The 17,455-nt window shown below is 52.5% G+C and overlaps 7 protein-coding genes across 7 annotated transcripts; 3 read left to right on the top strand and 4 right to left on the bottom strand.

Annotated features, from left to right (window-relative positions):
• Positions 1-157: 157 nt before the first annotated feature.
• AYL99_00215 (hypothetical protein) lies at positions 158-1,647 on the top strand (the record flags this gene model as incomplete). The annotated part of the gene is made up of 2 exons (XM_018831731.1): positions 158-1,055; positions 1,151-1,647. 2 exons carry the CDS (start codon positions 158-160, stop codon positions 1,645-1,647), a joined length of 1,395 nt encoding a protein of 464 aa, XP_018697610.1.
• Positions 1,648-2,088: 441 nt separating this feature from the next.
• On the bottom strand, positions 2,089-4,511 carry AYL99_00214 (hypothetical protein; the record flags this gene model as incomplete). Its single annotated transcript, XM_018831730.1, has 2 exons — positions 2,089-3,987; positions 4,035-4,511. 2 exons carry the CDS (start codon positions 4,509-4,511, stop codon positions 2,089-2,091), a joined length of 2,376 nt encoding a protein of 791 aa, XP_018697609.1.
• A 287-nt stretch (positions 4,512-4,798) lies between these two features.
• AYL99_00213 (hypothetical protein) lies at positions 4,799-7,400 on the bottom strand (the record flags this gene model as incomplete). Its single annotated transcript, XM_018831729.1, has 5 exons — positions 4,799-5,353; positions 5,402-5,460; positions 5,511-6,044; positions 6,602-6,956; positions 7,005-7,400. The coding sequence occupies 5 exons, from the start codon at positions 7,398-7,400 to the stop codon at positions 4,799-4,801; spliced, it is 1,899 nt and encodes a 632-aa protein (XP_018697608.1).
• A 1,298-nt stretch (positions 7,401-8,698) lies between these two features.
• AYL99_00212 (hypothetical protein) lies at positions 8,699-9,508 on the top strand (the record flags this gene model as incomplete). The annotated part of the gene is made up of 7 exons (XM_018831728.1): positions 8,699-8,771; positions 8,850-8,936; positions 9,007-9,024; positions 9,076-9,147; positions 9,202-9,230; positions 9,343-9,412; positions 9,471-9,508. The coding sequence occupies 7 exons, from the start codon at positions 8,699-8,701 to the stop codon at positions 9,506-9,508; spliced, it is 387 nt and encodes a 128-aa protein (XP_018697607.1).
• A 96-nt stretch (positions 9,509-9,604) lies between these two features.
• On the bottom strand, positions 9,605-10,948 carry AYL99_00211 (hypothetical protein; the record flags this gene model as incomplete). Its single annotated transcript, XM_018831727.1, has 1 exon — positions 9,605-10,948. One exon carries the CDS (start codon positions 10,946-10,948, stop codon positions 9,605-9,607), a length of 1,344 nt encoding a protein of 447 aa, XP_018697606.1.
• A 1,347-nt stretch (positions 10,949-12,295) lies between these two features.
• Positions 12,296-14,038, top strand: AYL99_00210 (hypothetical protein; the record flags this gene model as incomplete). Its single annotated transcript, XM_018831726.1, has 1 exon — positions 12,296-14,038. One exon carries the CDS (start codon positions 12,296-12,298, stop codon positions 14,036-14,038), a length of 1,743 nt encoding a protein of 580 aa, XP_018697605.1.
• A 2,173-nt stretch (positions 14,039-16,211) lies between these two features.
• AYL99_00209 (hypothetical protein) lies at positions 16,212-17,372 on the bottom strand (the record flags this gene model as incomplete). Its single annotated transcript, XM_018831725.1, has 1 exon — positions 16,212-17,372. One exon carries the CDS (start codon positions 17,370-17,372, stop codon positions 16,212-16,214), a length of 1,161 nt encoding a protein of 386 aa, XP_018697604.1.
• Positions 17,373-17,455: the final 83 nt, after the last annotated feature.

Raw genomic sequence — 17,455 nt, 5'->3', positions numbered from 1 at the left:
CGCGACATAACTGTCACCTTCGTGTCACCCCCGCGATCGTGGCACCGCAAAGTAAATAAGCGTGTCAATACCGCCGATATCACAATACCTTCCTTCCACCTCAATTTTCCACAGCCCAGCCCTCTGAGACGACTCGAGACCACAAGCCTCTCCCACCATGGTTCGAAGCTGGACCGAAGAAGAGGAGAACATTCTCTACAACATTCTGGACCGCTGTACTCAGAACTCCGGCTCTAATGAGGGTACGGTCGTGCCAGAATTGTATTTCCACTTCGAAAACGAGAGTGGAGGAGGAGGATCCTCAAAGACCCAAGCACAAATTAAAAATAAGATCCGTACTATTTCTCGCCGCCTCGGTATCCGAAGTACTGAACTTGTCCCAAATTGGCGATTATATGCTGCAGACGCACGGAGGATGAGAGAGTCCATGAGACGAGACCCTCTACCACGAAAGAGGCTGAAGACAGGTTCAGACTGCGGTCTTGATAGGGACCCCGTACCAAGCAACGACGATAAGGAGGCTCCCGTTGCCAGTGAAAATGAAGGCAGTCGAGACTCTTCTCCAGAGCCACTTCAACCGCCGAAAATGAACGTCGGCAGCCTCCTTCCGTCCGCTCAACAAGGTGAAGGGGACGCATGTCTCCCCCCCCGCCGGTATTCCGCCGATCTTGACGAATGGGAGTATAAGTTTCTCACCGATCTTCGAAAACTCCGCGGCGACACGGGCTATATGGCTCCTCTTCCAGAGCAGGACATTCAGGACGTCCTGCGGAAAACCATGAAGCTCATTGACGAAGGTTTCGTTCAATGCCTGTTGGGTTCGAGAGTTGTCATGCCGATTTCGTCGAGACTGCCGCAAGAGTCGCTGGAGCTCGCTCGGTTATTGATTGAATCGAGAAAAGGCGATCCGACGGAGCGGCGTTTGAAGGCGCTAGTCAATGGACCTCGTGTGTCGGAGGAAATCCTGTTTCGTGCTTTTACAGCCGCGGCAATTTACCAATGGGCACTCAAACCATTCGACGAAGAGAATCTCCGACATGTCCCCTCATCCGATTGTGAGCAATGCAGGGTTTTCAATATCTGCGAAGAGTGTGCGTAGCCAGCGAGACACATTCTGTTCTGGAGTGACCGTAACTAACACATGTGACAGACAATCACCACATCGCTCGCAACCTGGGTGTCAGAAGAGCGAATGAGTATCTCGACAAGGTCATCAGGCCAAAGCTGCCAGCGCTTGCGTCGCAAATCCAAGAGAAGCTATACAACGTTTTCATCAGCATCTCCGTCCCTCTGGCAACGGTAGGCAGACCGGAGAACGAAGGTTTCCAGTCTCAAGAACGAAAGCTGCACCAGTGGCAAGAGGGCGTCGAAAATGCGCTTCTTCAGCTGCTGGATGTGAGGACCACCATGGCCAAGTGTTCGCTGCTGTACGGCTTCAGGCTCCCGGCACTCGGCAATCTCTTTGAGGCCGAGTGGATGAAGACGGTACACCCAGAGGACACGGAATTCACGTCAACAGACCGTGTTTACCTGTGTCTCCGTCCCGCTGTTTTTGCTCACAACCCTCGAGACAACGCACCAGAGGTGCTTATCTCTCCGGCTTTGGTTATGGTGGAAGGCTACGAGGTGGACTTGACGATGATTTGATCTCCTTTGTGCAATGACACGGCCGTGTTGGTAATTCCACAGGAAGCATATCCATGGTGCATGGGTCCTAGCTGAGAATCTCCACAAGCTATCGACGGACAGCCGTGAGGGAAGTGTCTAACTGACGGTCCGCGAGATGGGGATAGTTTGAGTTCCTAGGCGAAGAGAAAGGCATGGTAGTCGTGTTCGCCCAATGCAAGAACCCCCTGGGTTATTAGAAAATGTCTACTGTAAATTGGAAGCAAATGCTGAGCTGCCTAGGCAGAACCATCGGGCTTTGCCCAGCTTGCTCATCCATAAAGCCATGGCCCATGGTCATCTACTGTACATGTTCATCCTGGGACTCCAGCACCGTCGTCCCTCTTGAGCAACATTTCGCGCCGCGTCCGATGGCGATGTATGTCCTCCATCCAGTCAGTTTGTGGAAAATCAATCCTGCCTTCACCTTCCGCCCGTGAACTCGGCCTTGTGGGCTTGAATACCCCCCTTGGACAGCTCCCTCAAGGCCATGGTCGCGTATTGGCTCGAGCCCAGCTGGAACTTGAGCACCGCCGCGAACTTTGTGGCATGCTGCGGCGGCACGTGGGCTGTTTCGGCATCGTTTCCGCTCCCGCTCGCCTGTGCTGTTGTCGTGATCGCGCCCGCTCCATCTAGTAGCGATTGGGGCCGCTGCTGCTGCTGCTCTACACCGACAACGTCGGCCTTTTCCCGCAGGATCCGCTCCATGTCGGTCTCGACGAATTGCCTGTCCCCTTCCCCGTCACCGTACTCGTGGACGCTGACCTCAAATGTCTCGCCGATGCGCGCCACAACCTTGCGATAACCCCCGCTCAGACTGAAGTCCTTCTGCTTTCGGCGCATACGGTACGGGTCGAGTCCACCGCCAGCGTCACTGGCCATGAATGTTTTGTACCATTCCCCGCTGGCGTTGGCTGGGTAGACGACGTCGAAACCTGGGAGGGGGAGGACGATGTCGAAGATGGAGTATTGGCCGCTCTCGGCCTCGGCGGCGGTGAGGGCGCGGGCACGCTCGAACATGTCGTCCACGTCGTAGGCGCGGTCGTCGCCTGACGGCGCAATGACAGGCTCCCCATCTGCATCCACCGTCTGGTTCGATGGTTCGTTGTCGGTGTGCTTTTCCTTGTGCTCGTGGACCAGTACGAGATCACCTTCCACGACCTTGCCACCGAACAAGCGCCATCGCTCGCCGGCCGCAAGATTCCAGACGAAGGACTGATATGCATGGACATACAGGAGTCTCAGGTTGCGCTGAATTCCAAGAAGAGCCCCCAGATAGTCCTGCGGGTGCTTGCCCAGGTGTCGTATCAAGTTGGTCTCGGCCGAGAACTTGCGCGGGACCTTGTCGAGAGCATCGTTGATCCGGCCGGTTGTTCGCCAGATATTGATTCCTTCAGCACGAGAACGGTCGTCTTGGCCGACAAGGACACCCGAGTCTTGGGATTCTGAGCTGTTCAACGCGACGGGCGAAAATTCAAGGATAGCATCGCACGCACCCTTGAAGTCCTCCTTCAGGATCTTCAGGCCAACAACATCGGTGCGCGTGGCGAATGTCCCGAAGCGTTGCAGGCCGTAGTAATTCAAAAAGCCGTGCTCGTGAAGCTGACGGAGCGCTTGTGACAGGTACGACTGGATGGCGGCCTTCTCTTCGGTGGTGTTCAGGCCAGGGACCAACTCAACCAGGTGGCAGTCTCTCAACGTGACCACGAATTCGTTTCCGGTCAAATCACCAAGTTCTAATCCGTGTTTCTGGTACTCGAAATCTCCCACTGCTGCATATCGCAGAGAACGATTCAACGACGCCAAGCGCTCTGCTTCGACACGGTAAGCGCTGACTCTCTGCACGGTTACAGCACGCCGGTCCTTCGTCCCTGCAAACTGAAACGCCTTGTTGTTCGTTCTAAGTTGCTTTGTCAGATAAGAAATTACTTCAAGAGTATCCTTATTCTCCTTGTAAAGAGTAAAATGTACATATTCCCCGCCGCGGTCCAGCCAACCTAGCTTTCCTGGTCGCGAAGACTTTTCGTTAGGTTTTGCCCAGGCGCGGTTACGACCGTTGTTCGAGGATGGGGCCGTTGCGGTGAGGACCAGCACGCCCTCATTGTCCGTCTTGGAATCGATCTTACTGTGGAAGATACGGCGGATATCCTGATGGATCTGTGACCGAAGACTGCGGTCCGACGTGAATGGTGTCCGAACTGTTGAGAACTCTCGAGATTTCCTTCCAGGATTGCGTAGGATTGATTCATAGAGGGAGATTATCTGTGTCGCCGTCTCTTCGCTGAAATACTCTACGAGTTTGGCGCGGTCCTCGTCGGGAACCTGCATCGCGTCAGACTTGACCATTTCTCCAGACGATGGAACATTACCTCAGAATTCTGGAGGCCGGAGCTGTCCTCCCCAGTAGCATCCGAGGCTTTTGTATTTGCAGTTGTTTCTGCCTCTCGTGGAGTCTCATATTCCGCCGGAGATGGATCTGATGGCGCTGCCTCATGCCTTATATGTTCTGAAGTGCCTTGCGCCGTACGTTCTGAGCCATTATTATGCGGAGCGTGCGGCTGCAGACCCTTGGCATCCATTGATCGGAGGTGCAGGACGGTTCCGCCAGGGAGAATCTCGTTGACCAGGAAATCTGTATATCTCTTCTTGAGAATCCCTTGGAAGAGGCTTCTGGACCCGTCGACAAAAGCGGTGATACCTACCTCGCGTTCTTTTGCGCCGTCGTCAACTACGCCAACCGGACGAGGAGACAATGCCATTGGAACGTCATCGCCAGCGCCATCTGCCTGAGCTGTGTCGAGTTTGACTCTTTTCGGTGGATGAACGTCAGCAGCGTGGCCTTCCATTATTGCTCTAAGATGACTGCCAAAGGTCTCCCCAAGAACATTGAGAGAGTACCTCGTACAGTAACTTGTGAGCTGGATGTTGAGAATGAAATTTCATTAATGCCAAGAGAAAGATACAGCTAATCCGGTTACAGGATAGTGCTTCCCCTTTCTGTCGACGCCTTGCGATGCTGCCTCATGCGTGAAGTCGTCGCCATCATACCCATGGAAGATCAAGACAAAACCCTGTGCTCTCCATCATGACAATGCTATGGGACCCAGAGAGGCTTATGGCGGTCTCTCCCTGTTCAAAGATCAACATCACCCTTCCTGTCAGGCGTAGATCCCTTTTCCGTTCCGTTCGCCTTCTCAACCACAGTCCAAGGCCGCTCGAATCCTTTAAACTCTTCAGTGATCAGCATGCGCGTGTCCTCCCAATCCACTCCGAATGCGCCGCTGTTGAATTTCGGACTCCAGATTTCCCCTGGTTTGTTTCTGTCTGTGTGCCAAGCGGTTGTAGGGGAGAAATTCGAGGGACCAAAAGCCTCCAGTTGGACTCTGAGCTCTTCGAGCGCCATTCTTGTATGGGGAATAATCTTCGTCGTGGAGTCCTTGCCTGGGTTGTTGGTTTTCATATTTGGTTTTCCGTAGCCGATGCTTGTGAAGAGGCAAGCGATCCAACGCCGCGGCCTGCAAACTACGTCTCCTGTAGGGATGGTTTTGTTTGTACCCTTGAGCTTGATCATGATCTCTTGTTCGTAGTCCAAAGGCTGTGGAGGAATAAGCAAGCAAGTTCCAATGAGATCGTACGGTCGATCTGCTGTCTCGCAGTGCTCTTGGTAGATCCTGAAAGCTTGTGGGCACTTGACTGTGTCAGCGACAGCGAACAAACGGAACTCGTGTATCCATACCAGTCGTTTAAGATACAATGCGACTCCATAACCCCAAGCTCCTTGGCAATTGACGGCATCTGGGGTTAAATAGATTAGCACAAATTATCGAGCTCCTTGGGTCACATACGGACAATGACCGCTCTGTCCGGCGCATCGTCAAGGTCGCCTGCGAGGTCGCTGATCGAAAATCCTGGAGCACTTCCCGAGCAATTCTCATCTCTTTCAGCGGCTTCGGCCCTAAGTCGGTCGGCAATATCCTCAAACTCGAACGAGGGAGACCTCTTTTCCCGGAGTGGATTCCACATCTCACCGTTGTCGAGGCAAGATCTTGTAATTCGGTCTTGGCCTTGCACAACCTCCTTCATGGTGTATGGTCGCGTTGTCATGCGACGCGTCTCTTCTCCCTCCCCCAAGAATCTTGACAGCAGGGCCTTGTAAGCTTCGTCGATGAGATGTAATTCCAGCTTGGACTCGCTGTTTTCACTTCTCATGGTCCAGTATTCTGTAAGTTCAAAATATCTCTCGTCGAGCTCTTCTAATGATGCATCATCTCGCAGGCCGAGGAGCCTGTAGTGTTTAGCATGCTGGCTCAGATCCATATTTTTGAGCGATTGCGGTAAAGGAGGATATGGAAAGACGAAGAAGTACAAGTTCTGATGTACTGTGGCATTGGCGGTCAGCCACTATTGAGTATCTGCTACCAATTTGAATGGAGAGAGAGAGAGATCGATAAATTTGGCCCTTTGATTGACGGACGTACTGGAGAGGGAAGTGACAGTCATGAGACTGCCGGCGCAGGTGGAGTGAAGTGAGGAAGAAGAGAATGGTGACTGCCTCGATGAGAACTGAAACCAAGTGCTTGAATTTGATTTATGTACTATTGGATGCGCGGTAGCCAACAACTTGATCACTATTATACCAGGCACGCCACTGCGTTACTCATGAAATCTTCAGTGCTAAGAGTGAATGCAATCCAACCGGGTCCCGGTCATTTCCTGAAAAAGCCTAGAATACTTTGCCTCTTTTTGACGCGCTTTTTTTCAGGGCCACAGGTCGAAGTCGTTTTCAGCTCGGTGGTTTCCACTGTGTTGCAATACTGAGTTGATGGAGTCGTCGACCGGATCGATGGCAAACCAACGCGAAATCTCTCTGCGAAAGTTGGTGCCGTGGATCTCTTGCTCCGTCGACTCCTCTGTCGGCTGAGCGTCCTCATTGTACCATCTTCGTCGTTAGACCGTCTCTCCAGCTGCTCAATTTCTTGTAACGCAGTCATTCCATTGGTTGCCAGGTTCTCTTCCGTGACGGCGTCGAATCGGACAACTCCCCGCTTTGGCGGAATTTGAAGTGTATCATGAATAAAATCCTGAATCAAATGTGTACTTCTCTTGTTTTTGGTCGCTGCTATCTCTGACGCTAAAGCTGTAATGGTAAGATGGTATGCTGGTTCGGAATTACCCCCGAGAAGTATTGGAATGTCAGTCGTGACCATCACCATGATGCACGACGCAGGGCGTTGGTAAATCTCCGACAACCGGAAAGACAGGTCGATGAGAAATCCTTTCTCGGATTCGAGCTGCATTCACAGTCAGTCAAAGCTTAAGGTGCGGGTTTCCATTCCTACGCAGCAGTTGAGCTTGACTTCGGCCAGGATCACCCAGTCTTTCGCCACCCGTTCCTTTGCCGTATTGTTTGACTCTCGATAGGCGAAGGCATCATCGTAGTATTGGCTCCTCTTCTTGGACAACCGTAGCCTGCTCCATGACTGTTCTAAGCTGGCTAAATCCGATGGCTGCCCTTTTGAGTTCTTTGCGAGGAGAGTGAATTGGTTTGAGTGCGTAAGCTCAGGAGGAGTCGACTGGGCACGTTGCAACAAGGAAAATTTGTGCGGGGATGGAGACATGCGGCCTTTGAGGTCGAATGCACCCTCTTGCGCATTGTCGCCTGCCGGGGGAGTAGGAAATGCATTCTCAATAGCCGTCGCATGGATGCGGCTGGTAGTGGATGGTGTGGATGTCATGGGCACTTATTGTGAACGCGACGACAATGACTTCCGGGGCCGTTCTGATCTCAAATTGACGATATTATGGCGGGGGCGATCATTTGAGGATACTGATGAAAAAGGTGAATTCGCAGTCTCCATGCAACATGCCGCTGGGGCCCAATTCACTCTTGAGGGCAGAAAAAGATCATTAACAATGGGGCATTCCAATCGAGATCCAAAAAAGCTCAACAAAAGGCAGATCCTCGGGCTCTTGTCAAGCCAGACCTTTGTGAGTGTGCAATGCAGCAGACCAAAGACGGCACAGGGGGGTGAGAGATGAGATGAACAGGATGCAGGTCGCCATGCAGCTTCCTGCGTTGTCAACAAGACCAACATTTTGTGAGACGGGCAGCCGCCACCCTGGTCAGGAGATTAATACCATCACTTCTAGCGAGGGGTAGGCCTGTTCCAGGAGTCTTCCTCTGCAGGAACGCACCGCAACAGCTTCTGTTAAACAACATCGGCAATCTTTGATAGCCACATCGGAGAGTGGAAATGCTGCTGCGACGTGTTTGTCAGTTTTGTCATGTTTGCTAGATTTGCAGTCTTACAGCAGATCGACTCGTAGGAAGTCGAGTCCCCCGCACCCATCCTCGTATCTCAACTTGGGCATTCGTCGTCATAGATTGCTTCAATGGTATTGAGTTGCGTCTAGCTGCTGTCGTCCCCTGACGCGCTAGAGTGGAGAGTGTAGATCCAGTTGCCAGTGTCATGCATCTATTGGCTGGAAGACTCTTCGATGTTCTAAAGCGTTTAACCTGGAGAGAGGGGAATAGCATTGCCCGTCAGCACCCACGGGTCATGACGTCGTTGTCGCGATTGTGACACCAGTGAGGCACTGGAGGGGTGTTTGTGCAGATCGTGCCCATGAGAGTTGGTACAAAATACATTCAAGCACCCCATGTTTGTGCTTCTGTTCACGGGAACCTATACCCACTATATGATCAATCTGGAACTCAAGAAAGCCTGAGAAAAAGGTAAGGCTGCCTTGTTGACGTCAAGATGATGCGCAGAGCAACTCATACCATAGTCTTGTGGACTCTCAACTGACATTTCGACAGGTGCGTCAAATATAACCCTTCAACTCGACTTTGAAATCCCCTGTCTATAACTCTTGTTCACCCCATTGAGTCCAACTATGAACCGTCTTGCCAGCCAGACCAAACAAGCACACCGACTGATCTCCTTGCAGCAATCCAGACCGTTTGTGGTATATCGAGCCAGTGAGTTAAGGTTACCTCAAGACGCTGGCATTCATTCACAACAGTGCAGGAATGTCGGATCAAGATAAGTCTGCACTTGATGCCAACAAGGGTTCTATTGGCTCTCAGTTCAAGCCAGAGGGATGTAAGATTGACTTGTTCCTCGACGAGCCTCTGCCGTGAGGCTATGTGAGTTCCGGCGCAGGCTAACCGCGAGTGGCAGCCGTTGGACAAATGGGAGAAAAGGCTGGTGGTCCGCTCAGTAGTAGCGGTGCGGTGGGAAAGCACTTCACGCCTGAGGGTTCAGTGGGTGAGTGACTTCCATTGTCAAGTCTTAATGCACCACTTGAGACCGATCACTGACAATATATAAACTGCAGGCGGCACGGCACAATCGGGTATGTCGGGTTTGAGCGGGTTTGTCTGACCAATGTACTCACAATCGCAAGCCGCCGAACAAATGCAAGGAGACAAGAAGCCTATCTTTGACAAAGACGGCGCAGTAGGCAAGCAATTCACATGTGAGTCTGGAAAATCCAAGAGCGGAGAACACTCAAGATGACAGCATATTATAGCTGATGGGGCCATCGGCAGTGTCGGTGAGGTGAGTGCACCGGCCTGATCTGGAAGACCAGATGCGTCAATTCGCGTTCCAGGCACACGGCACATTCTGCAAAGTGTAGGGTGCAATATTGACTTTGTACTTCCAATAACAGGCCGTGGGCGGTCCCTTCTCGTCCAAGGGCGCCATCGGAAAGCAATTCACAGAACAAGGAGCAGTAGGAGGTCAGACACCTTCCCTATCACACCATCGTTGTTCCGCTGGGCTGATAAACATTTGCAGGAACAATCCAGGAGAATTTGGGAAGTGGCAAGGAGTAAAATCTGTCTAATATGCATACAGTCCATAAAGACTTGTAGAAAGATATCAACTGAGTCGACTATGGTCATATATTCACGACTACCGTAGTTGATATATCAAACGGAGGCATTGCCCCTATCTAGCTGGTGCATCAGTTTAATGGCATCTTCACAATGAGCTTCCATGTCTAAATTCCAAACCCAGTCCCACTGATGCCGCAAAACATGTCGGAATTGGTCAAGATCATCCCCAACCCCAGGTCTTTCAAACTCGTAGAGCATACCGGCCTTCCTGCTTTCGGCCACGAGCCGTTGATCACGCTCTCTCCTGGTTGCATCGTATGCCGCAAAAACCTTGACGAGTTGATATGCGTCGGGCGTTTTGATTGCTCCAAGAAGTCGACTGAGAACAGCAGCATCCTCGATAGCCATACCCGCCCCTGCGCCGAGATGCGGTGTAGAAGCATGGGCGGAATCACCCAAGAGACAAATTTTGCCGTCTTTGACAAAGGATTTTGCAGGGGGGAGATCAAAGAGCCCCCATTTATCTGGCTTTTTCAGCATAGACAGGAGCTTTTTCACCGGTTCGCTCCACTCCTTGAAGTCTTCGAGAGCGTCTTCAACGGTGGCGGGAACAACCCAGTTGCTGCCATACTTCCACTCCGAGGCACTTCGGAAGGCGACGACATTGAGCGTCTTGCCTTGCTCGATTGGAAACGTGACGAGATGGCCTCCATAGCCAAGGCTCATAGCCTGGGCCATTGCCATGTCCTCTCCTAGAGCATTGATGCCATCCTCGATTGGGAGGAGTCCTCGATAGGCATATTTGCCGGTAAATTGTGGTTCATACTTTTCCTGCTCCCCATGTAAAATGTTCCGCACTCGCGATTTGACGCCGTCGCAACCAATAACAGCATCGAAGGTTTGAGAGGTGCCGTCCGCGAAGTGAACCTTGACACGTTCTCCGTCTTCTTGCACATCAGTGCACCTTTTATTGAAGCTGACCAGACCTCCCTGGAAGCCACCAGGCAAGAGGTCCACCATCGCGTCCAAGAAAGCCGCTCGGTGGACATTGCGGAACTTGTTGTCATTGTGGACTGGACATATCTTTTCCAAAGCTCTTGCCGTGTTCGTCCCTCCTCTGCCGTCCATGCCCATGTAGAATTTAAGAAAGACTGACATCTCTCGGCCGTCGACTGTTACCGCTTCGGCTTCGTCTGCAATTCGGCTGTAGGATTCGTAGATTCTCGGGTCGATGGCACACATGGCTCGAACTGCATTGGGGAGAAATCCAACGCCGGCGCCGATTTCGGAAAATGCAGGAGCAGCTTCGTACAGGTGTGGTTTGATAACGCGTCGGTCGCAGTGTCTCAAGAGCCCTAGTAGAAAACTCAGTCCACCTATACCTCCTCCGATGATTGCGATCCGCAAAGGGCTTCTTGTCTCCCCTGCGTCTCCCATGATGTGTCAGTAGTAAAGACAAGCAAGAAACAGGGACTGGAAGAAGGTTGTGTCAAGAAGTGATGCGCCGTCCGCTGTACTGGCAGCCGGAGAGGTAAGGCTATTTGTAGCATGCCGGGCTGAGTCCTTGCACACTTCTCTTTTCCAATATTATGCAGCGAGGGGATTCAGGCCGTCGAATCCCAGTCAAGATACACCAATATCTCATGATACCGCCTCACATCAGTAAGCTCATGGTCAGAGGTGCAGCTGACACGAACGGCTTCGAGCATTTCAGTTGAGCGGGCTCACTCGGGTGAGTGCAAAGGTGGAGGCGTGGGCAACCAAAGCTGCCACCAAGACGATGGCATCGCGGACGCAGGCCATACATTCTAAACATTACCAACACGTTAGGATCTCACACGAAGACCAAGAAGGGAGCATGAAGTCATCTCTGGCTTAGGTAAAGCGATGAATGAATGCGGAGGCGCCACCAGCGCAGAGCGAGCATCATGTAAGATTGCGTGAAGCTATAACCTGTTCTGGTTTAGCGCATATCTCTCGGTTTACCTACTTTATTCGTGGGACGCGCTCTCGGCGGCCATTGTGCCTCCGTGTCACAACTTTCGTCCTTCATGTCGCATCATTGATCTGGGGAGTGAGCTGACAGTCTTGTCACTTCTTAGATCGTTTTTATGGACACGAGGAATAGTCCATCCTCCTTAGGGATGACAAATTATACCCTTGTGAATTTGATCCCTGAAAACTGTTGCCCCTTGAAGATGGTGAGGCATTGAAGAGCTTTGTAGCCGCCCACCCTTTTCTAGCCGCCCGCCACAGTATGCACGATTCATTACCACAAATGGGGTTCCAGCGTCAGGCGACCTTCTTCCGTTCCTGGCTTTCTAATAGCCCCTTAATTCCGACTGCTTGGAGAACATCCAACCCATGAGAGGCTGTCTACGCGCCCGAAGTTTTCGTGGCCATGGCCAAAGCTCTGAAGCTCCTGAGACTACGCCTTACTGTCCCGCCTCTCAATCGGGATTAGCAATGCGGGAAAGGTCTAGCATTCCTGGAGATATGCAGTTCGAGCAAGCGGTGAAGTGCCAGTGGCCTGGCTAACTATTAGCACTGTTTGAGACTTGATACGTTTCCTCGAGAGTTTGCTCCTGCATAGGCGCCCGCACGTTGTCACAAAGACAGGCGCCATACACGTGGTTTGACATATTACCAGGTAGGATCTCCCAAAAATCCTTTCATCCTCCTCCAGGTCGGCCGTGCACAGTACCTCCAGAACAGGCCAGCCAGCCAAGGACGGACTTTTGACCTTAACCTGGAGTGCATCATTTACACGCTTTGTCCGCAACCATGGAGACCTCGAGCCCGTTGCCAGACACGCAAGTGTCCTTGCTGAGAGCTATTGACGGTAGTCACCTTAGATGGTCCGACTTTCGAACGATTGTCCTCAGTGCGTTTCGGATCATCTTTACCGATAATCTCCAGCTGTCCGAATTGTCACGTCCTTTCTCTGACAGGTTGAAGCCATGCCTGCAGAAACTTGACCGATTCGACAACCAGGAGGCAGAATGGCGGAAACAGGTTGCGAGTAACAAGGGATTCGGATCGTCAATGGTGTTTCCTCCCAACATCCTCCCATCGACTGGTGTCAACCTCTCCCTCCATCGATCGCTTGCTCCCAAGCTCAACCGAGAGGCACTTCCCCCACGGGCCGTCAAGGCTCAGGAGAGTTTGTTCGAGTTGCCTGTCCCTCGACCGGGCCTTCTCACTGGCTTCACCACTCAAGCATTTAATGAGAAGGAATTGTCGGTTTTGCCCAACTGCGCATCTGCAACTGGGACAATCGTTGATTTCGAGTCGGGCACCGTGTCTCCTGGAACAACCACCTACTGTCCGTTCATGGTCTTTGAACGGGTGAATACCGCGTCGGAAGATGCGATACAGTCTGCCAGGAATCAGTGTGCAATTGCTGGCGCTCACTGCGTCCGGGCCTTCCAGCTTTTGTTCAGAAAATGCACCAGCCCTCGCCCGGTGTTTGAAAAGCCAATATCTTTCTCTTGCGCCATCAACAACTCCAACGCTCTTATCTACTATCACTACGTTGATGCTGACGGCCGCTATTGTATGTCAGAACTCTCCCGGTTCAATCTCGATGACACAATCGCTTTCAAAGAATTTCAGGGATGGATCGAAGCAATTGAGGACTGGGGATCGACATACCTACTGCCCGTCATTAAGATTGCTTTGAGACAACTCCTCAAGAGCCATGGGACGCCGCCAATATCACCCATGCCATCACTCACCTTATCAATCGACACTGCTGCAGGAAGCGAGGAGGTTCTGATGAAAGTCCTCCGCTCCACTTTTGGCGCCATCAAATGGAAATGTGAAGGGGAATGCGAAACCCCATTGAACAGCAGTATCGCTCATTGTGGCACGCCACTCGGCGCCCGGAAAATTAGGACCCTGGCTCTGTCGCCCACCTCACCGGCTGACATATTGGGTGCAGCGTCTGGACCCACCACGCCATTCTCCGTGTGGCGGATGAGGCCCGAATGGGCCAGCAGGTCTCCTACCGCTCGGCGACATCCACTTTCACCATTGAAACTCCGCTCTGATATTCCCGACTCTCCATGTCGACGGGCTACTCTTTCCCCATGCACCCCTCCGCCAGAAGCTCCCAACTCGGCGCAGTCCCCAATGCTCGTTCTACAGAAGAGAGTTGATCTGGCCATGGATGAAATCCAAGAACTGAGGGCGCTGGTACAAACATTGCAGGGCGAACTCGACACGAAGAATAATCAGCTTGAGCTGGGCAGAAAGCCTGCCGACATCGTCGTCAACGAGACATGCAAAGATATCTCAAGCGCTCCAATGGTCGGATTTTCCGCAGATTTGAGAGGTCGTCTTGAGCGGAGCAATTTCCCACCCACATGTCCACCATTGACCCATATGGCTGCGAGCCTCCTGACCTCCCGGCTGTCACTGCCATGGGCCCTGTTCTTGTTCTTGCTTGCCTCGGTCCTCCTATCCCATGACCTGTTCGAAGTGACTTTCTACTTGGCACAGACACCAGGAAGCGCGTTCGTCTGACAGCGCGATAGGCAAGGTGGAGAGGGCACAATTGCGGATGCAGGCTAGATTGGGCGATCTACAGTTCTATCGGTTTGCTGCGGCAGATCCTGTACTTGTACGTACTGTAGCTATTTGGTCGGAAATCCAGGGTCATTATGAAAGAAGTCGGCCTTTAAACACGCAGCTGCATCTGTAAGACGCGATCCATCCTCATTTCTCATGCGTGTCGCGTTGCGATAAACAGCGAGGATCGTGGACCCACAGGATGTGCCGATCATCACAGCGGTTTATTTGCTCCACCATGTTAGGGCTTCCTGGATAAGGCCGTGGACCAACCCGAGTTTTCAAGGTCTTTCTGTGCTATGCATGATCTCGTCTGTAGACTGCCCTACCAAACTGCTTTGTGCAGACAGGATCGCACGCGAATTTGGGATGGAGTGCCACTGCATAAAGATACCCGCGTCGTGGCTCTCTGGGCTGACGTGATAGAGAGACAAAGTTCACCACACAACGGATCTTAGCTCGGCTCCCCGCGCTGATATCGGCAAAAGATTTGACGCGGAGCTCGGATACAAGATCCAGGCGAAAGCCTGGCGAGCTTACTCTGGTGCCACGAAAGTGAGCAATCACCGGGCCTCGTCGATGGCATGTGAAAGTGGACAACTCTAATTTGGAAACTGCCTGCAGACAGTGGCGTCTCGGGATCTACCGGATAAGATGAAGGGCTGAGGCGCGCTGCAGTAAAGCGAACGCCACATTTATGCTCTATGGGACGAGGCTGAACGCCATCCTGCCGCCACTGTGTCACTGGACTAACCTGTTACGGTATTATACTGCTCTGCCATCCCCGCCCCCTGAATCACGCCTGGCGTCGCTCGTCGTCAAATTTCCCTTTGAAGACCTGTTCACTTCCACCAGGCCCGAAAAGGGTAGAAAACGTTCGAAGCATATAGGTATCGATACAGCCAGAAAGGAATTTTTACGTTAGCTACTATCCTGCTTTTAGGACTACGAAGCTGATATCGTCCATGAACTCTGCGCACAAGGTAAATGAGGCTATCTGCCAGAAATCCATCCTAATGCCCATCTCTGGCGAACGCGGAGAAAGCCTCCTTGACGCGATATGGATATGCCATCTTTGTGAGTCTTGCTCTTCTATATATCCTCGTCCACATGTCGCTTCAGGTTGCAGTTCAGTTCAGTCCAATCCATCATCTTCTCTTCTCTCCTTCTTTGCGTGCTGTCCCCGTTTGGCACCAAGTGCCGTCCACTCCTTTTTCATCCTTTTCAGTCACTCCTTCATGCTAATCATGCTGACTCCAACCCTTCTTCTCGCCTCTGTTGGCATCGCCACCGCTTGGACCAATGCTGAGGTGACGGTCCGAGTGAAGGAGACTCGGACAATCACTTTCTGTCCGCTTCCTACTGGACTGTCGGCCTGTGACGAGGCTGGTCAAGGTTGGGGGCGCGTCAATGATCCTAACTCACTACCTGGTCAGAGTTGGCCTGCGTGGAATGGAGGTGCAAACGGGCCAGGACAACATGGCGGCCTTCCGGGTGGAGCAGGATGGTTTCCACAAGACCCTTCTGGCAGCTGGGGAGAATGGGAAAGCACCGCTGTCACGGTCACGGCGTCGCCAACACCAGACCCCACTGCCCATTCAGCAACGCCGCTGATAAGGAGCTCTTCGACTCTGCTATCGGTGGCACCATTTGCAAATACCACTACCACTGCCCAGTCCACCTCTTCGTCGTCGGTCGTACTTTTCGAAAATACTTCGACAACAACGACATCGGGATCGTCAACGACTGTGTTGCTCGGTGATCCATTGTCTTTTACAACCACTAGGGCCTCAACTACATCAGCGACGTCAACATCTTCGACCACCGCATCGGCAGTCACGGCAGATGCTGCCCCAAGCCGAGTCCCCGGTGACGGCAGCTTCTTGGTTTCGCTGACATCGAGTGTGGGATCGAGGCTCAGACGCCAAACCACGGCGAGCTACCTGGGCTTCTCGGGAACTGTGGCCATTGCTGTTACTGATATCAAGGATGCCTGGGCCTTTGTTTTCAACGAGCAGACCCAAGTTCTTGGATTTAGCGGGAAATCTGGCCACGTGGGTTTTGATAGCGACAGGCTGACGGAACCCGTTCGGAAGACCAATGACGATGGCACATATGCTCCGGCTGCCTATGTTGGCTGGAATGTGGACATCACCAAAGGTACCATTGGCTTTGGCAGTGCCCAATTCTGCGTCTCCGCAAACGCAACGCTTTTTGCATATTGGGATCTCATCATTCCTGAAGGATGCACGCCCTTCACGTTGGCCACAGATATCAACGATGTCCAATCTTCGACCACCAGCACCGTGGCTGGCACCACGACCTCGAGCTCGGCTTTCTCGACTCTGACAACAACAGCCAGCTCAGCCTCGCATTTAGCTGATGACGCTTTTGCGTCAACCTCCAGCATTTCTTTGAGCGCTACTACATCGTCGACCACATCTGGCATCAGCTTGACCTCTTCTGTCGCTGGGTTGGAGCTTCTGATTGAGGATGCATCCTCAACCTTGACGCTCACGACCATTACTTCCGGCTCCTCGACCTCGGTGGACCCGACAACAACGTCCGTGCTCACGACCACCTCTGAGACCGCGGTTCTCTTTGCTGACGTTACAACTTCTTCGTTGTCGACAATGACTACCACTGGCTCGACAATGGAAACACTACTGGCGACATCAACTCTGACCACTACTTCGACCTCGTCGTCGAGCGGCACAAGCACTGTCTCGATCAGCCCTGTTGTGATAGCTGGGAATGCTGCAGTCACAACGACTACCACTTCGGCGGCAGCGGCTTCTACGAGTACTTCTTCGTCGACCTCCAGTGATTCTGACAGGTCTACTTCTTCATCAACCTCCGGTGACTCAGACAGTGATTCGGACAGGTCTACTTCTTCATCGACCTCCGGTGATTCGGACAGGTCGACAACCTCGTCGACCTCTGGTGATTCGGGGAGGACTACAACTTCGACCTCGAGTGATCCGGCGACCTCTTCCTCGGCGTCTTCGCGCTTTAGCACTTCCATGACCTCCTCGAGCCTGATGGCTCTCGAACAACTGGCTGCTCTGATTACCTCTTCCAGCACATTTTCGACTACTAAGCGATCGACAAGCTCGAGTGATACTACCACAACTTCGGGTGTGGCGCTCGGTGCCCCAGCTGTTGCCGCGAGCACAACTTCGAACACGGTTAGAAGCACATCGACTACGAGCGCGAGCAATGCATCCACCTCCTCGACCGATGCAACGACCGATTCAACGACCGATTCAACGGAGCTCTTGGATTCCATCGTGGACGAGGTGCTCGCTCTTAGACGGCGCCGATTCAGCGCGATGATGCCCTGAGCTTCAAGGATGAAAGACTAAACCCTTA

The sequence above is a fragment of the Fonsecaea erecta genome (genome assembly GCF_001651985.1).
Source record: "Fonsecaea erecta strain CBS 125763 chromosome Unknown Scaff1, whole genome shotgun sequence".
NCBI lineage: Eukaryota > Fungi > Ascomycota > Eurotiomycetes > Chaetothyriales > Herpotrichiellaceae > Fonsecaea > Fonsecaea erecta.
This window is presented reverse-complemented; position numbering and strand designations above follow the sequence as displayed.